Here is a 22,861-nt window from a genome sequence, read left to right as displayed (position 1 = left end):
ATTTATCAGAGCTGGGTTTGCCTCTTAAAGCAATGTTAATAAGCTTCTCCATTTCATTTCCTAGCATATTATTTTCCACTTTAACTACCAGCCTCTAGTTCACCTTAGTTCCCCACGGGTTTAATTTCCCTTTAGTTTCAGTAACATGGCTATCCCCCATATGTGATTCCATTTCTGCTGCGTTATTCCAATTTTACCACCAGGTGTCATCCAAAGGCTCAGCAGCACCGTGCCTCGCTCTTTGAAGGAATTTTCAACCAGCCATTGGAATTCCCACTTACACGAGATCTACAGGATGAAAAAAAACAAATTGGAAAGGCATCAGATAGGTCACACTCGTTGATTCCAAGATTTCATTTAAAAAGTGTTTACTTCCTTTCTCTCTTCCTGGTAGATTGTGAAGTAATATTTTTTCCCAAGCAGATGTAGCTCTTCATCTTTGTTCTCAATTTCCCCCTCTCCAAATTTTTGCTTTTTCAACAAACAATATTCAACACTGTTCCTACCTATCACCATCCACCTGCCCATTTCTGTAGGCCATCACTTGGCCCATTCTCTATTTCTACATTAACTTACTGTGTAGGGAATTTCCTTTTCATCTGGACCAGAAGCTTGGATGAATTGGTGTTCCCCAGGGCTGTTAATTAGACACCTGATACAAAGGAATAAACTTGCCCTCACTTCATACAGGCAATGTGGGACTTGCTGTCTGCAGCCAGCAGGATTTTCTTAGTTATCACCTACTTTCTTAGATATCATCCACTTTCTTAGATATCATTTACTTTCTTAGGCATCATTTACTTTCTTAGGTATCATCTACTTGCTTAGATATCATGCACTTCCTTAGATATCATCTACTAGCAATTCACAGAAAGAACATTCCAGTAAAGAATGACCAGCACTACTAAAGTCTTTAGTATTTTTCAGACAACAAATCGGCTCCAATGCACCAATAAATTACATATTTCCAAGTATTTGTAATTTTGTGTCAATGCATACAACATTTTAATTGATTTGCCATTCCTGCAAGGTCTAGTTTTTTTGATTTTTTCCTTTTGAGGTGGTTGAATTGGGCTGGATGCTGTCCAGCACCTTTTAACTCAGCTGGCTGCTGGCTGGGCCAGAACATGATCCTATTTCCCTCTGGGATTTGAGGGGAGCAGCCCTATATCTTCATTTGCAGTTACTCTTATGCAAGGCAAATAGCAATGTCTTCTTCAGTCAATCTGCATGAGGATAGAAAAACAAACTGATTGAACAAGGCTAAGGAGAGTCTCAATCTAGAAACCCTCTACTTTCCTCACCTTTGATGCCCAGAATTGGCAGGGATGAAGGAAGCACATCAGGGAGGAGGGGTCCCAGGGCAGTATTGAAAAGTCTGGGAAACTCTGGCCTGTGCCTTTGTCTTGAATGAGATTCAGTCTCAGAGTCTCAAAATTCAGCCTTCAGAGAATTCCACAAACGGAATTTACTGCTAAGTATAACCCCTAGGTTTCACACAGGATGGGTTAGTATTAATATCCCATCTATTTGACCTAGATTCTGTCGACTGTAAAGTGCCACATTTAAATTTAACTTCTGAAGGAAAAATAATTGAATTGAAAAATCAATCACTAGGCAATTTCACATTCAGTTCATTTAAGGTCAAGTTATTGCTGTCTCAGAGAATAAAAGTTTTCTTAATGGATCAAGTTCAGGAGTGATGTGAAATCAGGCATAATTACAGACTGGCTAATGAGCCCAAACTGGCACACAGCATACATATTGAGAGCTATATATCCATTTACACCCTCTTTGACTCACTTATTATTGGACAAGAAGATGAGGGGCAGGAATTGCCACTGGGGCTTTGGAGGGTTCAAAAGGCCACAGCTGAGGCAGACAAGTATGGAATTGCTTCCTGCATGAGCAGCCAGGTCTTGGCAGGGGGATCACAGGTTCCTTCCCAAGGGTATTTCTGCTGATGTGCAGGAACTGTTGGGCCAGATGTGACCTGCTGTGGGTGAGTGTCCTTTGCAATCCACATGGAACCATTTCCACATTCTGCACCTTCCTAGGGCTCTAGGGAAAGTCCCAGTCCAGGGTGAAATCCAAAGTGTTCAACTTGCTTCAGGCTTCAGTCTTCTTCCATTGTCAGCTCTCAGTTATATATGGAATTTCTGTACAAAATATGTCATAATCCAGTTTGAAAGGTTCTTTGATATTACATCTAACTGGTTCTCCAGCTTAAGGTGCTTTGGGTTTCCACCTATTTCTTCAAACTGCAATAATTTCATTCAGCAGAACACTTTCAACAGAATTTTGTAGTACTATGAGGCATAAATATTTTCTAACTGCATCATGGTATCTTCATCTCCATTGTTCACAGATCTTAGCCCAGTGTAACTTGGTTCTAGATGAAGTAAATAATTCCAGATTTAAGGCTTTGCATATTTGGCTTCTGGGCTTTTTCTTTCCTATTTAGCTTATGAGCTCTAATTAAGTATAAAAGTATTTTCCTATAAAAAAAACCACTAGTATTTCTGTTACACCGTGATAAATATCAGTTCAGGTTGCATAGTAAGTCTTTTGACAAGTAAGATTTTATCATATATTACATTTTTAAATGTCTCATTAGGTTCTGTGGAAAACAATTTTATTGGCTTATAACAATAAACTCTGAAGTAATTAATTAATTTAGTATAGTAATAAACAAAGTGCTTTAAAAAGTATCTTTTTCTTTTAATGACATGTTTCTCATTAGTTTGTTTTTAGGGAAGCAAAGTTGGTTCTCCCAATTAAATAATTCTTGCACATGCAGTATATTTAAAACTTAGCCTTAGTAGACTCAGTTTTACAGACATGCAGAACTTCTACAATTAAAACTGTAGTGTTAAAAGGGAAAAACCTAACCTGCAAGTTTGACTGCACTCAAAGTAAGAGAAGCTGGCCACAAGAAAATCCATCTGTCTGCATTACTTCCTTTACTCTGAGATGCAGAATAAATCAAATATCCCTAGTGTAACTCAATAGAGTTACACTTTTACTCCTAGTTTTGCATTTCAAGGTAGCATGGAGAATCAGAAAGAATCACAGATTGTTAGTCCTTATCTGCACATCAAGTCAGAATTTCTAACATACAGATTCTTGATTTTCTTTTCAGCAGGCATGACTGACAGGAGCACAGGTGGTGAGACAGCTGCAGTGGGGTTGCAAGGATTCTGCTCACCAGAGACTTACAGATTTTAGGGGTGCAGTTCTTTCCAGTTCCCCTCTTTTCTGTTTCCTTCATTCCTGGATTAGTGAAGGAAAGGAAATGACATTTTTGCCCAGTGTATTTTGCCTTCATCAGGAGATCCAGCAAAGGCCATGTCAGAAGATGGGCTGAGCTGTTAAGCTTCAGTCACAAGGATTCTTGTGGCAGCCAAGGCTGTACCTCCAGGAGAAGGCATTGGGCAGACCAATGACAGTGTGGGAGGACTCTTTGAAAATTCAATTGATTACAAAACCATATTCTACCTAATTAAAAAAGTCAAAGAGTTCTTCTAACTTAGCCATATCTTAAGAATATTAACAATTATTTTCAGTACGTAAAAATACATATAAAAAAAGGAAACCAAAGAAGGACACTCAGTGAGAAGTTTGCATGCAACAGTAAGTCATATTTTGTCTTCCTTTTGGTTCTTTTTTTTTTAATCAATCTGAAAGTTTCTTAGTAGACTGAATATTTCTGTTATAAGCCTACATTCAGCTGTTCCAGGTGTGACAAGCTCTACTGAGCTTTTCTTTGGTCTGTTGTTGTCCTCCTGGTATGAAGTCTCTGTGGGAATAGCAGAAATGCTTGGCAGCAGCTCTCAATTCCTTACAATGCCTACAGAGAGATTTCTTTGGAGCTTCACATTTACCCTCTATACTTCCAATCAGTGCCAAGAAGAGATGCATTTCTCCTGGGAAGTGGTGGTGGTGTTAATTTTTTGGTTTCTTTATCCTCTAAAGGGACTCTAGTCATTCTTGTTATTCCAAGGTTTAACTCTGAAAATTGAGTTTTGTCACAGCAGAAAGATTTTGTTTGTTTACTTTTTTGAATGCTACTAAAAATAAGAAGATCTGTCCCAGAAAATAGGGGGGGGGGAAATCCCTCTATCAGCAGTATATGCAGACCAAGTATCATGCCTTCTTAACAGCACACAGAAATAAGAAAATCAGTTCAACTGCTCTACTGTTACAATCAGATTTTTTTCCTCTTTACAATACCTGTCCATACTTCACAGAGATCACTTATACATGGCTCCAGGTTGTCTGCCATGCCAAGGCAGCCCTGCCTGTGGACTGACTGCATCAGAGTCATGAGCTGCAGGATAAGTGCCAAAGATTAGAGAAGCAAAGCATTCAAGGTTTCCAAAAGCTGTGGCCACTCAGCTGTTTGAGGAGAATGGCATCACTGTTCATCTTTGCTGTTATAAGGCAAAGGAAAGAACTATGATGTGATCTCCAATTTACTTTGTCAGCTATTCCCTTTAATAACAGATAATGGATGAGAGGCTGACTTCCCATCAGCACAGGGCCCTGGCAGTCTGTTTCCCAGACTGCTTTCATTCAGTCCTGCTAGAACTGCCCATCTCTTACTTTTTTTTCCAAAAATCACTAGCTGGTCTTAAGGTCCTGGTGTTTCTTTTCATGAGCATTCAATATAAAAAACTCCCTTTGTCTTCACTGCATGTGAAAGAGACACTCACAGAATTAAAATTTTCTTATTTTAAATGAAACTAGAAAGCAAGTTGCTGATGTGCTGGAACACATCATTGTGTGAACTGCTTGTTGAAAGCATGCAGCCAAGAGCTGAGAGAAGGTGGGAACAATCACCACTGCCAGCCTTCCAAATACCAACCAAAAAAAGTTTGATGATTTCCATGTTCTCTATCTTTCATGATAAGATAATTTCTTTGACAATGTGGTGAAATATATTCCTAAAATGAAAGGGGACGATTGTAATTTTTTGTTCCTACCTTCTTAAAAGAAATTTTATTTGCTATCTGGAGTCTATCTCTGTTGACCTTACTCTCTGGAAACATCCAAGTGTATTTTGGAAGAATCAGATAATTTAAGATGTGGTCAAACTAGGAATAAATTTTCCATGTGGCATGTTTTAAAGGATGTCTGACTATGTCAATACAAACTTTAAGTTCTAATAAAATTCTGTCTTTTATATCAATGTTCTATGTTACAGAAGTAGGGAGTTGGTTATCTACTTTAGAATAAACATATGCATGTGAACAGAGAGAAATAACCTTCACTACCCCAGTTTATTCATTGCTTTCTGGTAATTCCTTGACTTGGAACATTTGCTAACTCTGGAGATGTTGATAGCAAATGTAAATGTGCAGGGAAAGCTCCCTCTCCTACCCTGCCCACCCTCATCCTGCTGCCTCCTCCCTGAGCTGCTGGAGCACCACCCTAGCACATGGCAAGCAGTTGCAATGCAGATTCAAGTGTCTCAAATTCCCCTTGAATTCCCTTGAAAAATAGATAAGAGCAATGGCAGGCAACATATATAAGGAGCTAAGTATTTTCAGGAGACTTAAACTATTTAATACTTTTTTTCCCATGACAGTGGACTGCAGAGCAAGCCAGCTCTGATGATTTAGAAGGCACCAGAGCATTCCCAGCATTCAGTCCCAGGGAGGCAACAGCAAGTCATCATTTTAAAATTAACTTTTGCATTTGAAAACATGGATGTAAATCTTATCACTCTCTACATTTAAAAAATTCTGGTGCCTTTGCTACCACTAATCAGTATCTCCCACACTAAATCATTTACAGACAGCAACCCCTGTAGCTGATTTATGAGCCTGGTGCCCTGTCTGGCACCACAAAGGGCACACAGGGTAGAAAATATCTGTGTTTGCATGATCTGCCACCCCATGTGTTCCAAAGATGGGTAGCTGAGAAGGGGGAGAACATAAATGAAGTCTATTTAGCATCAGCAAGGAACTGGAGTCTGGATTTTTTTTTTTTTTTGTCAGGTAAAAAACATTTCCTAATGAAGTTCAGCGTGGTGTCAGATATTGTGTTCCTGTTGCCATCTCCCATTCCTTGGGGGATGAATAATTCAGCAGCAAACACCCCACCTGGGAAAGTGACAGGTAAACCTCACACTGGATGGGGTTTTCTACATGAACTCTGATTGCCTCTGCACTGGGGGAGGGAGGCAGGAAGGCAAGAAGAAGGAAAAACCTCTGGAAAGGAGGGAGGCATAGACTTGAGACACTTTGGAGAATTAACTTTTCAAGATATGGAAGGGAACTCCTGTAGCCAGACAGAAACAGGAAAGAGATCTCCTGTCTCTCTGATCCAAGTCAGACATTCTGCAGGAAAGGAAGCAAAGCCCCAGCACAGAGCACATTGTGAGGCACAGGTGCACCCTCCATAGGGTGGCTGCACTGCAAACAGGGTGGATGGACAGGAGCATAACTCCCACTGGAATCATACAGCAAGATAGAGCAGGGGTGGAGCCAGTACATTTGCTCTCACATAAAACAAACCCCCACTATTTCCTTTGCCCTGTTGGGCAAGGGGTAGACTCACACAATTCAGCCCTGAGAGCCCCTGAGCAGCTCTGGTGAAGTCAAGAAATGAAGATCCACTGTTCATGCAGCCTTTGCAGAAAATGTTAGAGAACATTTTAAAATTCAAATTGCATACAAAAACCTGATTTGGCACAGTTCAACGTGAAAATTAGTTTTGAATCAAGCTACCACCTCCCTTCCTGAAGAGATAATATATCCTGAAAAGGAAGAGTTTGCAGGCATCACTGACCCTCCAAGGCAAGCATCATATCTGCCAGGAAATGTGCTTAGTGTAGTCAAGGCTGACAGAGTTTAGACAGATAAAATGAGAAGAGTCACTGTTATGCTGTCCGCTATTCTTAGACTTTCTTATGTGCTAAAATCTGACATCACAATATCTCATGACAGTTTTACTCTCCCTGGAATGGTGGTAGCTCATTTTAGAGGAGGGGTAGGAGGTGGGTCTGGGTTTTTGCTGACAGAAGTGGGCTTCAGGAAAGATATTGAAAGTAGAATTTTGGCAACTTTATAATTTAGGGAATTGAACTTTTAAGTTCGAGGACAGAATGGAAAAAAATCTCACCAGCACCTACTGGAAAATGAAAAGAGAGTTCACTCAGGGGATGGAGAAGGGAGCTGACATCTTGACAAACTATGGGAACTCATACCTAAGAGGCTGATAGAGGGCTAGAAAAACAAGGGCATGGTTTGATGTGGTCAAGGAAGGAGCTAGAGAGAGTCAGCTGATATAACCAGAGGGTGAGGCAGGACAATACATCAATAGGTTCAGACAGGAGATAGCAAGAGATTGGATGGGAGAAATTGATCCTTGAACAACGGGAATATGTTCCCCTCTCACAGCTGGAGGAGGAAAAGTGTTTAAATGGAGAAGTAACTTGGGTGGCTGGTTCTGGGGAGAAATCTTAACCAAAAATGACATATTTTATGAGCAAGATACCTCCTGAAAAAAATTTAAAAATCCTGGGGAAACAAAATTGAAACATCCTTTGCTGGACAAGAGCTGGGTCTGAGTGTGGAGCTCTAGAGAGGGTGCTCATTGCCTGAGGTATCCTGAAAGCTGTAGCTGAGATTTAGTACTCTGACAGCACCAACTGGCTGCTGAGCATGTTGGGCATTTGGGTCTGCTGAAATTACATTGTATATCTAAAGTGCAAACTGCAGTTTTGAAAAAGAAGGCTTTGTGCTGTGGCTGCTACTATCCTAGCAAAATAGCTCACATTAGCTGACTTCATCTAACAAACGTTTTCCAGCACCATTCTAGTCAAATACTTTCACATAAGATGGATGTATTTGTTTTAGCAAAACTCACAAAGGCCTGAAACACATCACATTGCAATTACTGCAAGGTCCTTTTTCTGGTCTGAAAAATACAGTCCTGCCTCAGCCCTTCCAAAATCCAGCAACAATATTGCAGTACAAATCATATCCCCTGCCTGCCACTTTGACTGTCTCACCTTTCCAGGTACATCCTCCTCCCAGTTCTCCTTCTTCAGCCTGTTGCAGGCAAGATGTTTGTCTTCATTTTTGCAGGCATAGCAGGTGCCCACCTGGTGCTGTGAATTACCAGTCAGTATTAACTGCTGCAAAGTTTCCATCAGCTGTTAATTGCCCTGTAATACAATGATTACTTTTGATTTTTCAGCAGACCTTGTTATATTTTAGAATTATTGAATTATATTTAGAATTATATTCATTTAATTAATTCATTTAAATGAATTATATTCATTTAAGATGACAGCCTCCTACTCAAGGGTGAATATTGCAATAACCTTCCTGTGCAATTTGCTCCAGGCATTACCCACTATTACTTCAAAACACGAAAGGACACGAAACCAAATATAAACATTTCTAAAACAGTGTTAGTTTGACAATAAAACATTGCAATATGGAAGAATTCTAGACACTTAAATTAAGTTTTACCTGAAATGCTGGCCATTCCAATAAACACTTGAGGATGTTTCAGCTGTCACTTGAAACAAGAGCATTAAGCAAAAAATAGTTAAAAAGAATACAGAAGCCACAGTAAGAAAATTGTTGTGACCACTGTGACCAGATGATGTCTGTGGAGATTTAATGTTCAACCAGGCATGAATAAATAGTGCAGTACCTCACTTATTCAAGGTGACATGTTCAAAAGATATACAGTAAGACCCACTGGTTATTGCCAGATCCATAAAAATAGTGGAACACTTCATGCAGAGTTTAAAACCACCATGCTCTTTCCCCCCCCAAAAAAATGTGACAAAATCTTTTGGACAACTTTCTCACCATAAAATTCATCAATTTTACGACTGAGCTCAAGATCAGATTGTAAGGAAGTAAAACAAGGCAACTTATATTTAATAAAAAGTCTCTTAGAGGAACTGCCTTTTAGTTTATCAGTAGATGGGCCCAGTGTAACATTATCATGAGAGTCCAAGTGGTGATATCAACTGAGCAGGTAAATCTGACTCCTGCAAAAGCAGGCACAGACAGATGCACATGGCAGGATGTCTACCTGCCACCTGTGATTCTCAGAGTCCACAAGATTAATATAAAGGTACCTGAAAGCCTGGATTCCCTTCCCTACCCCTTTGCTAGGTGATTCTCCAGTGAGTTATCCTCTCACAACACAGCTGAAAGCTCCACAGAACAGTGGAAATTGTGGAGAATTACACTTGCAGAAAATGGTCTCTAATAATGTGGCTACTATGGGGTATATCTTGGTCAGTAAAATCTCTAGTATAAAGTTTCTGAAGTTTTTTTTCCTTGGCCTTTGTGGATTTGTAATGCCCCTGTTGGCTTCATTTAATCCTTAGAGTTGAGTCTTTTTACTCTTTTCCTCCTTACTTTCCACTTTTTACTTTCCACTTTTTATTAACAAAGAGCAGGCTTTTAAAGAATAGATGTAGTATTTCAGCAGTAAAAAAAGATAATTTCAAGCTTCCCCACACACCTCCCTTCAGAAGCTTGCTGCTGAGTCAAGCAACTGCAGACTTTGCCCATACTTCAGAGCAAGTCCTGCTCCCAAAGTGATCTGCTTCCAGTCTCAAATCTGCCCAGGCTGCTTTTAAAGTTAATCCTTAATCTCCATTAGCAATGACCCTGGTGTAGCATTTTGGTGGTACAGTAAAACACCCACATAATCACACACCTGTCTCTGCTGTGTCTTCCTCCAAAACTCTGATGTAGTGAATGTTTACAGTCTTGCTGCAAAAAAGCCCCAGTAAAGGCTGTTACAGGCTGCAGTGAGGAAAAGACATTAAAACACAAGGGAAACAAACACAGGTTCTGTAATTATACTTTATTGCAACTCTGATGCTTTGTCTGCTCCTGGAAGACTCCTTTAGCTAAATTTGTTTCAGGGTTTTTTTTTCCTGCACCAATTAAAACACAATAAGCATGTATAATTTTCTTATTATTTTATTGAAAAGGTACATTTAAAAAAATACACAGACATCTTACTATTATGGATTGCTGATAGAGATGCTCTAAAAGTTAATTCTCTTTTTTATTTTTTTCCTTTCTTCCACCTGTAGTCCCCATTATCACATAATGACTCCAGTCTGAGCACTGCATATTGATTCACCTTTATAAAAGGGTTGGGGAGGTAAGAAGATAGGTGGGACATTACTGCAATATATTCAGTAAACAGAGAATATGGTCAATTATAAATATTTTATGTTCTGTACATTATTGCATTAGGGAGCCACAATGTTATGCAGCATCATTACAAAGGAAACTAGTCAGAAATTAAGAAAACAGGATATTTACGTACAAACACATGGATCCATTGTCTTCTTGAACAACACATGTGAGCTGTGGCAATGTGCAATTGAAAAGCTTTTTTTCTCTTTAAACATTGCTTAGCAACACCAGTGAAGAAACAACAAAAATAAGTTAAATGAAAGTAGCAAACAAGCAGTAATCTTAACTCTATGTTATATGGCTTTCTAGTTTTGATTTCTCTAAATAAAGTATGACACAAAAGAAATAATTAAAAGCTTCAGCGTTGCATTGCTTTCAAACATTTGCACAGAAACTAAAAGTATTAAAATCAGACATGGTACATCTGTAGTACTACACAAGATACACCAGTACTGGGGTCTAGGACAGCACAAAATCCCTGTCAACAAGAGCACACGAAAAAAATGGATGCAATTCCTTTTTTGAGATGTTATCTGCAGTCAAGCATTTGATTCATCTGCCTTTTCCTTTTTTCCACGTTAGATTACACCCCGTTGCTTTTCAGAGAAGTATTTACATGGGTGTGAGTGAGGAAGACCCTAGTTTTCAAGTCTGTCAGGAAAATATTTTATGTTCCTTGATTCCAAGGTGCATCATATAAATTGAAAAAATAAAAAAGAAAAAAAATGAATAGATGCATGGATCTTTAATGGTGTATAAATTTTATGAGCAATTTAATTTTTAAGTAAATCCCACTATTTTGGTTAAAAAAATAGATACAGAGAGAAGACAGAGGTGTCTAGACTCCAGAACGCAGCGCTGTCAGTGATGGACTTTATGATGTCAGACGAGGTGTCACGCTGGATGGCATTGCAAAAGAGAAACATTTGAGAATTTCAACCCCTTTCCTGCTTCCCTTTACCCTTGGTACTGGCCACAGTTATCCCTTTTTCCCACCAAAGGATCAGTATGGTGCGAAGAGTATGGAGGCAGGCGTGGCGCGGATGGGCCCGTGGGCCGGCCGGAGCAGGGCTGGCGGAATCGCTGGTGCCTGGAACAGGGATGCCGAGGGCCGGGGAGGGAGGGACAGAGCTGATGAGACAGCTGCAGCTGCAGCAAGAGGAGAGGAGAGGAAAGCAGGTGCCAGAGGCTTAATCATGTCCTTCTGGAATGCGAGTTTTGCCTGGAATAAAACACACACACAAAAGCAATGTAAATACGGTTCTCCCAACGCCCACTTTCACACGAGGGAAAAAGTGAACCCTGCCACAGGGAGCACTGTGGCTTCTCACAGAAACCTCCTACCAGCTGCTTAGAAATGGTACCTGCACTGTCCTCTTACTCCCAGGGCAATCAAAGCAACCAAATCCTATATGTAAAGATAAATCTCTTGAGTCTAGAATCCAACAGACTGATGTTTAGAAGGAAGTATAACTTGCATAACTTTATATAATTTATAACTGTGCATGAAATATTCAAAATACCCCCACGATTAAGACTTCAATATCAAAAGTCAAAATTTCTACTTGCAAAAATGAATTATACGAAAGCAGAGTGGATAAGATGGGAAGGTCAAATCAGGCCAGTCAGGTTTGCACCTTCCAATGCTCTTTTCAAAGTAGAAATATTGTTTAAGACTAATACCAAAAAGAACTTTTTCTGAAATATGTATATGACTCAGTTTATGATCTACAAGTGTTGCTGGTGCTTGTGGTGAAATAGCTAATCAGAAATATATACACTCACATCTATATCTCTCACTGAAAATGGTTTGCACTACAATCATTCAATTGTGGAAGCAAAAATGCTCATGTTTTTCCTTTATAATTGGTGGTCTCCTTATGCAACAGATGATAAAATGATGTATTATACAAGTGAAGAAGATTAGCATGGGCAGAACTTATCGAGTGGGGAATCTTAGAGGAAGCCTAAGGCATTTTCAATTTGCCTCTTAACAATTACAAAGACATATCAATATTTTAGCATTTACAGGCTTTTCACATGCTTTCTCTTGCCCATACACATTTGCATGTCTTTTCAACCTGTAAACTGTTTTTGTGCCACAGGTGGAAAGAAATTTTCTCTAATAAACACTGGCTGTGTCATGAGCAAATAAAAATACAAAATGTGCTGTGCCAAAGCCAGCCTGGACTTCAGCTGCAGGTGATCAGCAGGAGCAGCTGGGGGGATTCCTGGCAATGCAGGAGGGTGTGACAGGGATTGGCCAGTGGTTTGATATCCAGTGATAGACATGGCCTGAACATACAGGCAGTCAATTCTCTGAAACACCTGACGGCTCTTTTGCACCAACTAACAGATCTGCACAGCATAATGTTTTGCTGTACACAGAGAATGAGCACTATTATTTTTATATCTTAGCATTCTATGTCTCTTTCCCTGACTTCATCCATCATAACTTAGACTTATCCCAGGCATGCAAAAAGACAGAGTGTACCCATTGCTGCCTTCAAAGGGAAGAGCCCTTGCCCAGCAGAGCCGATACCTTTCCACGGGGCACGTGGTTCATTCCCCATTCCACTGATTATTCCCTCTTTCTAGCAGTAAATAACACTTGCAGTGCTGTCTGCATGCCTTGGACTGAGCAGACAGAATACATAACTATCCTCAAATCTCATTCCTGTGCAGACTCAGCCTGCAGGGGAAGAGAGGCTGCAGAAGCATCAGGTCTGTCATGTTCCTGTCTCTGTGCAGTGGGAGTCCCCAGGGTCACAAATTCACACAGACAGGGATGAGAAATAAAAATACTTACTGCTAAAATACTTGGGTTGCGCTGCAGTTTGTTGTAAGGACTATATTTAGGTTTCATAGGCTTTCCTGCCACTCTGTCCTTATGCCTTCGGCTGGAAATGTGCTGAAATAAATATCCTCACATTTAATTAGCTCTTAAAACATTTCTCAGTTTTGAGTCTGAAATTGATTTATCAGCAGGATATGCCTAGGCCCCTGTTTGTAAGATAAAGTAGGTTCTTTAGAGAGAGCAATGATGAGTTTTGCTAAATTAAACATAAACATTTGGAGCATATCAAATAGAGAATCAGAAACTAATCCAATATGGCATATTTTGCAATTCAAGACAGCCTCTACAAATTATTGATATTTTGGTTAGTATTTCCTTTTTCCACTTGAGGAGCCTTAAACCAGACAGAGCTGTAGGTCATAGGGATATGCAGAACTAAGAGGTAAATTTTCATCTCGCTGATACTGTTCAGTTGTGTAAATAATTCAATATTAGCTGGAGGAAGAACCAGTACCCAGGGATATGTCTGCACATGCAATTTAACATTATGTTAGGCTAACTAAAAAACAGGGAATGAGAAGACACATTCAGGCAGCACAGCACCATCCAGTCAGAGATTCCCATTTGGGTATCAGACTCACTCCATTTGTATGGACACAGCTCTGAACCCAGGGTTAATTGGCTCAGACAGAGAACAGCTCCATGGGCACACAACAGCCACACTGTTAATGATAATGTTGTTCTACATAATTCAGGCATATCTACAGTATTACCCTACTGGTGATTGTCCCAAGCCAATAGATTTGAGTCATGTTTTTCTTCTCACATAGCATTAAACATTATTCCAGCAGACTGGAAACAGAACCAAAAGATGAATTCAGGGAACCTCAACCCAGAATTTCTTATAGTTAGGAGAATAAGGTTCAAATATCTATCTTGAACCACAGAAAAAATTTAAATGAGATCTTCTATGTCATTCATTCATACTGGCACCTCTGTTTTTACAACTTTCTAGCCCATTTCTAGCCCCAAGTGAAATAATTAAGTGAACTTGACCTATGATGAAATATTTAGAAACAGTTGTGGGAAGACAGGTAAGAAATACTAAGTTCATTCAGTATTCACCAACATCTTTACACAGCCCTACACTGCAGCTACAACATTGCAATGTAACTTCAACCAACAAAGAGCTCCAGATACATGCAAGCTACCTGCTTAAGCTGAATTTCTGAATTAACATGGACATCACAGATTTCACAATGGAAGGTCTTGTTCTGCAGTCCTGAGCCTTTACTGCCGTTCTGCACCTTCATTCGGGATCCAGGCCTCGGGTAAGACTTGATGGGACCAGCACCATTCCGAGCTTCCACCATGGTCTTGTGCTTGGAGCCTAAGGGCAAGGAGAGGCAGGTGGGTTCGTGATCAGCAGCACAAAACACTCCCTCAGCCCTGGGACTTTGTGACATTTATCTTCAAGACAGAATGGTTAAAGGCACCACAGACTGGGACTAATGATCACTCTTGTTTCAGCCAGTGTAGCTCCTGCATCCTTGATCTAAGGACAAGCCAGAAGGCTTTGTGCAAAAAGGGAACAGCAGGCATGCTGGACTCACTGTTTGGGGGCAGTGTGTGACTGGATGGCCAAAGTGTTTGCTGTTTTTTCTTCTGCCAGATTCCATAAAGCCAGTGAATAGCAGAGAAGGGTATTAGTCAACACTGGGACAGCAACCACAGCAATCCCTCAAAACCTGCCTAGGAACAGGAATACTTCAATAAATATCCTCTGATTTGGAAGAAATGGCTGCTTTGCCCATTTCAAAAATGGATTACAGCTGTAAAACCAGCTTCAATGGCTTGTTAACAAGCTTTACATCACCAGCACAGACAGAGTACATTAGGGATTGCTGCTTGTGGCCTAAAAAAAGACATATATCTAATCTTCAATAATCAGAAGATTCTAGGACATCTGGGAAACCTAATGAGCCCACCCTAAATTATAAAAAATATCAACTAACAAATAAATTACTGTAAGTTTTACCAGAAAAATAACAGATACCAATGATAGAGAGACAAAATATGAGAGAGAACACTGACATGTTAGAAACCTTAAGTGTTATAGAAATCACTATGATCATACTGCAATCCTCAGTGTGAAGGTATGAAGGGATCTGATTAGCTAACATGAACTGTAGGGATTTTGTCAACTAAACATTTAGAGAGTACATGAAAGATAGTTAAAAAAACATGACAGAGTGCTTTAATAGAATATCAAAAACCACACAGGAAGCTGCCATTAACAGGACCAGTTTTGTAACTTGCTATTGTAAGTTTTGACTAAAAGATTCTTCAGTGAAGTGTGGCTTCCACCTTGTTACATTGAATTTTAAATGTGTTAACACAACTTACTTGTACCATATGGGTACTCACCTGTATTGTGGGCTTCTAGTTGTGAAAGGGAATTCACAGCCACTTTGCATAAGGAACAGTAAAGTAGTTTTTTGGCTTTTTCCTCTTCTGACTCAGTAACTGTGTTAGCAGCTCCGTTCGTGCTCTTGGAGGATGAGGCAGGTGCTGCAGATGCAGCTCCAGGTTTGGGAAGAAAAGGATCCACTTCTGCATTGGACTGCTGACTTGCACTGTTGGGTTTTTCTTTCCCTTTATCTTCTAAAAGAAATAAAATACATATGTTGTTGTTTTATGCCACACACACAAAAAGCATACAGTAATAGTCCTGTGGGTTTAGCAAACATAGCACAACAGGGGGCTAATTTGTCTTATTTTATAAAAGAGAGCAGCATCCTTGAAATCTTGTTAAAAGTCCTGCCATGAAATGTGTGTAATTTGACAAAAGAGGTGATTTTCCTATTTTTAAAGTTACCAGTGAATACCAGTGAGTTCACCAAATTCATGCCTGCTGTTGTTGCTGTTGTGCTGCAGGCACAGCCAGTTGCATGGACAGGAGCCCAAGCAATCCCAAAGGAAGCCAGGGTTAAGGACTGGACAGCACTCAGAAACAAGCAAGACTTTGCATTGGGAATTAAAAAATACTTCTCAAAAGCAATACATTTGCAATTGGAAGGGCTCAAGTTCCTCAAAGTCACTGGGAGGACACTGAGAGGCTCCAGCACCATCCTGACACACATCCCTCATTTCAGTTCCAGGAGTTATGGTGCTACACAGGAACACAGTTGCTGATATTTTTAGGGTTTTCCATTAACAATTCCCCATATATTTGTGGATAAGATGGCCTCTGTGTGCATTCAGTGCACCCCTTTATCACTTCACAGACATGAGTCAACCATCTGTGCTCCTACGAGACAGGTAGGCAGGTATTTCTTCATTTTGCAGATGGCAATCACAGAGCAAGAGAGGAAATGTCCCAGCTGTGCCTACAGAGGAACTCTGTGCCACAGCCAGTATTCAAATGCTCCCTGCTTACATGCTGCCCCTCAAGGGCTCACTGCATTTGAAGCTGTTCAACTGCAGGCCTTGTGACCACAAGCCACATCAGCTGCCAGCAGGAAAACAAGCTCTGTCCAAAACAAACAGGGATGGGAGGGGGACAGTGCTGGTATGAGCAACCCTGGCAAAACAGACATGAGAAATGACTGAATAAGTGCCACTGAACAACTGAAATCAAATTTCATCATCTAAGCAAGTACAACATCTACATGAGAGCAACCTCCCCATTTAAAACCCATGGCTTAGCTTGAAATTGGGTTGAGCTGACTTGAAAAACTAGGCTCTATTTTGAGCATTTATTTTTTAACATGGATCCTTGCACTTTATGTTTACAGCTACCAGATTCTGTCTTCTTAACACACCTTTGTGTATCAGGCCAAGACTGTGCTACCAAGAACTCTGAAAACAGGATTGTACCCACTCAAACACTTGAAAGTGTGTATGAACTATGAATAGCCATTCCAAAACTAAACCCCACAGCTGCTGGCATACTTCCCAGAAGTGCATTGCAGTACATCAAGTTTAGATTGTTCTAAACCAAAAGAAAGAAAATTCTAATTCAAGAACTATGATTTTTTAAAATAACAATAAAAATATTTTGAAATTACACAATATAAACTGTATTAAGCATTGCAAATAATCAAGTACAAAGACTACTATTAGGACCAAATTAATGTTAAAATCAGATTCTGAATGTATTTTGATTGACGAAGTGTGACAAAAGAAACTGATGTTAAATTGTACTTCGTAGGCTATTCAATTTTAAAGTCTCCATAGTAATATGTCACATCTGCAAAAATCTAGAATACTTCATATGACTTATGAGTCTTCATAAAAACAGTTTTGATAAACAGCATTTGCTAACATTCTAAATTAAAGAGTTTTCAATATGGAAAATTCTCAGAGGTGCTAACATCTACAAATGAAACACACTGAACAGCTGTCATTTACAAATTTACATTACTGAAAAATAGAATTGCTGCTGGTGTTGTTTTTTCTATGCAATATTATACCAAACTGCAAAAGGCAGAACACCAGGATATATGTGAACCAGGGTGGAATAGAGGAAGGTTCCACAGTATCTTGCATTTCAGGCATTAAAGGAAAAATACACCTACAGAACTGCAAGCTGTACATTAACATGTATAAATTACTCTTCCAATTTGGCTTTGGGGTTATGTCATTCCCCATGTATTTTTTTAAATTTATTTTTTTTTTATATAAAAATTCAGTGCTTTTGAAACTCCTGCCCACAGCCCCTGCCTGCACCATCTCACTGACCACAACAAGAGGGAGCACACTTTATTTGTTTTGCCAACAAAGGTCTGTGGAGAAAGATCCCAAGATATGGAAGAAGATCCATTTTACATGGGCCATCAATTGCCATCCCAGAGTGATGGTTTTCCAACACTGAATTTAACAGATGATTGAAAAAATTGCAGATTTCATTTCCCACTTCCCACTTAACTGGCCAACAGGTGATGCAGTATGTTGGTTTTTATAATACTCCCCAGATTTACAGTGTTCTCACAATTCATATTCCAACAATTCTTGAGTATACAGCATGGAACACACTAACAAGGAAACTTCTACAAAATTAGAGAGAAGTTACCAGCATGCAGCTGGGCTCAATTCTGCCAGTATCACAGCTTTTGGAAAGAACCTCAGTTCACATAATAATTCCATCATTTGGAAAGCTTCCTGACACAAATAAGCTCTTCATCGATGGAGATGTATAAGGAGACATACGCGCCTCTATGAATTAATGTTTCCTTCCACCACTCTAAATGTTTAATGCAGAACATCTTCAAAGATCATAATTGTAAGGTTATTATACAGTTTAACTCCCACAGAAAGTACATGGAGCTAAGTGCGTATTTATCACTGCAGTGGGGCCAGAACTGCATTTTCCTGGCTTCTAAAATCAGAAAATTGCACTTTTCCAAATGGGCTTTTGATAACAGCTTATTGTTTCAATCCACGGAATTCAAAACACCATTACTTACAGTTTTATGTTTGAGACAGAAATGCCAACTATTCAACAGTGCAAAGCACAGGAAATGCAAATTTCATGTATATACAAAGTACAAAGATGATTTATTTATACTCATAGCACAGAGCTAACAAGTAATATTTGCATGCAGAAATAAAAAAAAAATAACTTAATGGCTGTACTCATATCCATACTTCCACACTATCACAACCTTATAAAATACATGTGAATTTTAAGATGCAGCTGTAGGATTACAGTCCTCTTGCTATTTATGAATGTATTTCTGAGAATAGGCTCAGATTTACTCTGATCTCCACCTGGGTTGAGACCAATAGAGCCAGGTGGAGCCCAAACAAGTACAGGGGTGAGTCCATCCTGCCCAGACCATGGGCACACCAGCTTCTGCTGCACAGCTGGAAGCATGAGACCAGGGCAGCACCAACCTACTGCCTGAAGACAGTAGCTGTGATTCAATCTGCATCAGGGTCAGGTTGAAATGCTCACACCAAAACACATATGCAAGAAGTTAATTTAAAATCTAATTTGTACTGCTTCCCTATGTTCCTTTTCCATACAGAAAAGCCATATTTCTTGTGTCTTAAATTCCAGAAAAGTAAATTGATGATTCAGGTTCTTACTGAAGCCTGAATTTATTTTGATGTAGAGCCCAGGGAAAATAACTAAAGCCAGCTAATTAAGTATTGCTTTGGGCTTGGTAATAGCAATGCTTTTCTCACCCATTACATTGTTTTAATTCTGCTTTGAAGTTGTTTTCACATATTTCTGCTTGTTTGACTCATGCTTGTGTCAGCACCATGTTAAAATTCAAGACTTATTTATCTGATCAGAACTGCCTCATTTCAAGTACCAAAGTTAGGACACTGAGAGTAACACCTCATAGGTTCAAACCTACAGGTTCTACTGCTTCATTTCTACAGCTGAAGTGGCTCACTGACCTTTGCAGGTCATGCCAATCTTACTGCAGCTGCTGTGGCATAGACAATAGGTTCTACCCATTAATGGCTTTTATTTGTTGTTGTTGTTTGAATCAGAGTGATGCTTTGATACACATTAGAAAGAGCAACCTTTTAAAAAAAGGACTTCTTGGTGATCCTGAACATTTTCAACTGATTTCTAACTATATCACTTCCTGTGGTAACTAAAATAAAAAGTGATTTCTGAAAGTAAACATTAATATTTTATTTTTGGGATACAGAAAATGTGGTGCCAATATTGGGTTGTGATAACCTTTACATAAATTCACATAAATTGTGCTACAGGGAGTTGCCATTAGTTTGAAGTGTTGATTTTGCAGACTAAGAGAGAGTTTGAGGGAAAGCAAACATATCTCCCATACTTGTAAAGCTGTACTGAGTGAAACAGATTATCAGGTTCTCCCTGTAATTTCAACAGCTCCATAATATGCCTGTGAATACTGGGCTGCATTAAACAACCTTTGAAGCATACAGTGATTACAGAATAGAAAAGGAAATCCATGAGATTGTCAGAGTATTAAACATTCTTTCCCCAAACAACTGTGTAGAAAAGGTTAAATCACTTGCATTAATTTCTACAATCCAAGAATTTTTGTTGAAAAACTTATCAGGAAAGCTAAGTTAGCATCCATAAACACAAAGCAAAAATTTGTCTGTTGAAAAATAAAATTCTCAGTTTAAATTTGACATGTTAAATACTTGGCACATATGAAATAAATCTAAAAAGTGACAAATTTGATACATTTTTTTCCCACACTTTACAAAGTATGCCCACTGACAATGCTGAAGATAGGTGAGTTACTTGAAAAGTTACTCAATAGTCACCAGCTGACCTCTCTGTTCTAAGCTTTCTGCACACAGAAATTGTTCCCCAGACCAAAGGACCAGTTTCAGGGCAGAGATGATCACTGCAGACAGGTATGAAACCACAGTCACTGACACAGGCACCACTGTGGCAGTCAAACTTCTCACAAGTGTTTTTCTGTTTTTCAACCCATCACAGCAAAAGACAAATTTTTAAAGGTGAGATTAAAAGAAGGAAGTTTTGCAGCTGATTGCAGGGAACTCTTCACAAATAGGTCCAGGCAAAGTGGGAAGCTCTGTGGGAAGCTGCTTTCAATGGCTGTGTGTGGTAGGAGCAAGACACATCTGAAAGTGTATTACAAAAGACATACAAAGGTATGGAGAGCTTTGAAAGTGAAGGCCATAAATCTGGGGAGAGAAAAATCAGTACCACAGAAATATTGTAACAAAATTTGAAGGACTTGGAACAAAAACCATTAAAGTAGAGAGATCACAGCCAAAGAGATAACAAGCCTGGCTGAATGTAATTAAGGGAGATGTTAAGAAATTACAACAAAATAAAATCAAGGTGGGGAAAACTTATTTAGTCACACTGTACTTGTAGTACTGCCTAACCAAACCTTAGGATCTACCCTGGAACACAGGGATAGAACAAGAACACCCACAAATAATTATATTGGAAACAAGAGCTGATGTACATCTCCTTGACCTGAAATAAGATTTGAAGGGAGGAGATCATCAGTGACTGAATTTCCAGGATAAAAAGAAGGGCCTCTCTCAGTGTATTAGCAGAAAAGTTACTGAATATAAAGTCAGACAATAGTATCAGTAAGAAAAGCAAATTTCAAAACACTGTTCTTCAGAGAAAGCATTTTCTTCTGGTTCACAGTGCTATAGAGGAATAAACCACACACACACACACACAATTAGCTGCTCTTCTTATGATGGAAAAGATGAACACTTTGAGTAATATATGCCATAAAGACAACAGCAGGACAGCAATTAAGTTAGTAGTGGTCAGAACCTTTACAGATTTGTAAGTACTCTGTCCTGCATCTCAGCACCACTCACAAAACCCCTGAACAAACAAGAGTATTAGATTATTTCTTCACACTCATTAAGATGGAGGTGGAAAACTTGGATAAGGTATCTCAAAATATTTTTTGTTCTGCCTGCACATTTGCTGAATAATGAGACTCTAATGGCTGTCAGACAAAATACCTACTTTCTCACCAGTTGTGCAGTCTGCTGAGAAATGAGGCTGAAAAACCCGTAGGGCTCTGTTCTAGAAAAATTCCACTGCAAACCTACATGCAAATCAGACAGCACAGTGTATCTATTAACCCTTTGGTTACTTTTAGTTTTTATAAGATGCTTTTTTCTTGTACTTCAGGCCTGTATGAAAAAGAGCTACATTTTATATAATGAAACAAATCTCTTTGACACATTCTGAAGAAAATAAATTTTGTCTCTAGACAAAGATGGGGGAAAAAATGGAAGCTATAAATATAAAGCTTTTCCTCTCAAATACAAATGTGCCTTCATATAATCTGCAACACATTTTCTCATGATACTGAAGCTACATCAGGAAATGTCTGGATGGCTGTGCAATATTAGGTGAACTTGGTAGCCAGAATGATTATTTGATTAACTGCATCACTGCTCTCCAACAGGCTGAACCCAAGTATCTTTTCACTTCAGAAGTAGCACTTGCATGGCTATGTTACAGCAGTGATGCTGACAATTTCTTAGATATTTTATTTCTGATTTGGCATACCAAAGGCTCTTACAAGGCAACCTGCACTTTCTTCAGAGTATGAAAATATTTGTGCTGATCAGAATAAAGATGTAATGTTAAAAAAAGTTCTCTTCTGCAATTTTGGTTAGGTTTAATTTTTATGACAGTGGACTGATAATAATTAGAAAATATTTGGAAGTACATACAGCTCTACAAGTATAAAACCCTGCCCTGGAAAATCTATTCCTGTACCTATTTGTACACCTACCTGAACTGAGTTCCTGCTGCTTCAATTACTGGGCTGTCAGAGGTGATCCTGCTGTATTGCCCAGGATTTTTAATCAATTACTTACACATTTGGGGATTCTTAGGGAATTGGTTTATGTTGGCTGGCTAAGGTCTGTTTTACAAGATAAGATCAAGAAAAATCTGTATACACTCACCAGCAGGGGAAGAAAAAAACAAACGTTGGCAACATATAGTAAAATAACTACAAAACTGTTATGTATTAACAACGGGCATTCACATTTCAAAAGCAGCTTATTTAATACTTCAACACAATGCAATTTCTCAGTGAAAAAGCTAGAGGAAAAAGAAGGGTTTATTTTGCACTACAAGCCAAAATGCTAATAAAGGAGTGTATGTAGTATGTCTGGTGAAAACAAATTTTGAACACACACTTAAGGTCATTTGCATTGTCTGTCCATGTCACTTGCTGATCTTTAATGATACTTTACAGAATGCACGTTGTATCAGACTTCTTTTTTCCTAATTTGAAAAAAGATTATTACAATTTCCACCTTCTTCCTCCTCTAGGTTTTAGACCTAATAGGGTGAACAAGTAACTGTGGCAAATGCAGCATATTACCTCCGGAGAAA

The 22,861-nt window shown here is 39.1% G+C and overlaps 1 protein-coding gene across 6 annotated transcripts in view; it reads right to left on the bottom strand.

The window, feature by feature from the left end:
* Nucleotides 1-9,838: 9,838 nt before the first annotated feature.
* The window catches only part of ZNF385B (zinc finger protein 385B), a 144,402-nt gene continuing 131,379 nt past the window's right edge, over nucleotides 9,839-22,861 (bottom strand). For 3 of the 6 annotated variants that reach the window (XM_056496739.1, XM_056496740.1, XM_056496741.1), the window contains exons 5-8: nucleotides 15,418-15,654; nucleotides 14,202-14,380; nucleotides 13,003-13,104; nucleotides 9,947-11,415 (exon numbers count right to left, since the gene is read on the bottom strand). In XM_056496739.1, coding sequence (XP_056352714.1) covers nucleotides 11,197-11,415; nucleotides 13,003-13,104; nucleotides 14,202-14,380; nucleotides 15,418-15,654 — 737 coding nt within the window. In that variant the 3' untranslated portion in view covers nucleotides 9,947-11,196. Of the gene's footprint in view, nucleotides 11,416-13,002; nucleotides 13,105-14,201; nucleotides 14,381-15,417; nucleotides 15,655-22,861 lie in introns of all 6 variants that reach the window. The other 3 variants (XM_056496738.1, XM_056496737.1, XM_056496742.1) reach the window with 3 other exon arrangements.

Source organism: Oenanthe melanoleuca, chromosome 7, assembly GCF_029582105.1.
Source record: "Oenanthe melanoleuca isolate GR-GAL-2019-014 chromosome 7, OMel1.0, whole genome shotgun sequence".
Taxonomy (NCBI): domain Eukaryota; kingdom Metazoa; phylum Chordata; class Aves; order Passeriformes; family Muscicapidae; genus Oenanthe; species Oenanthe melanoleuca.
This window is presented reverse-complemented; position numbering and strand designations above follow the sequence as displayed.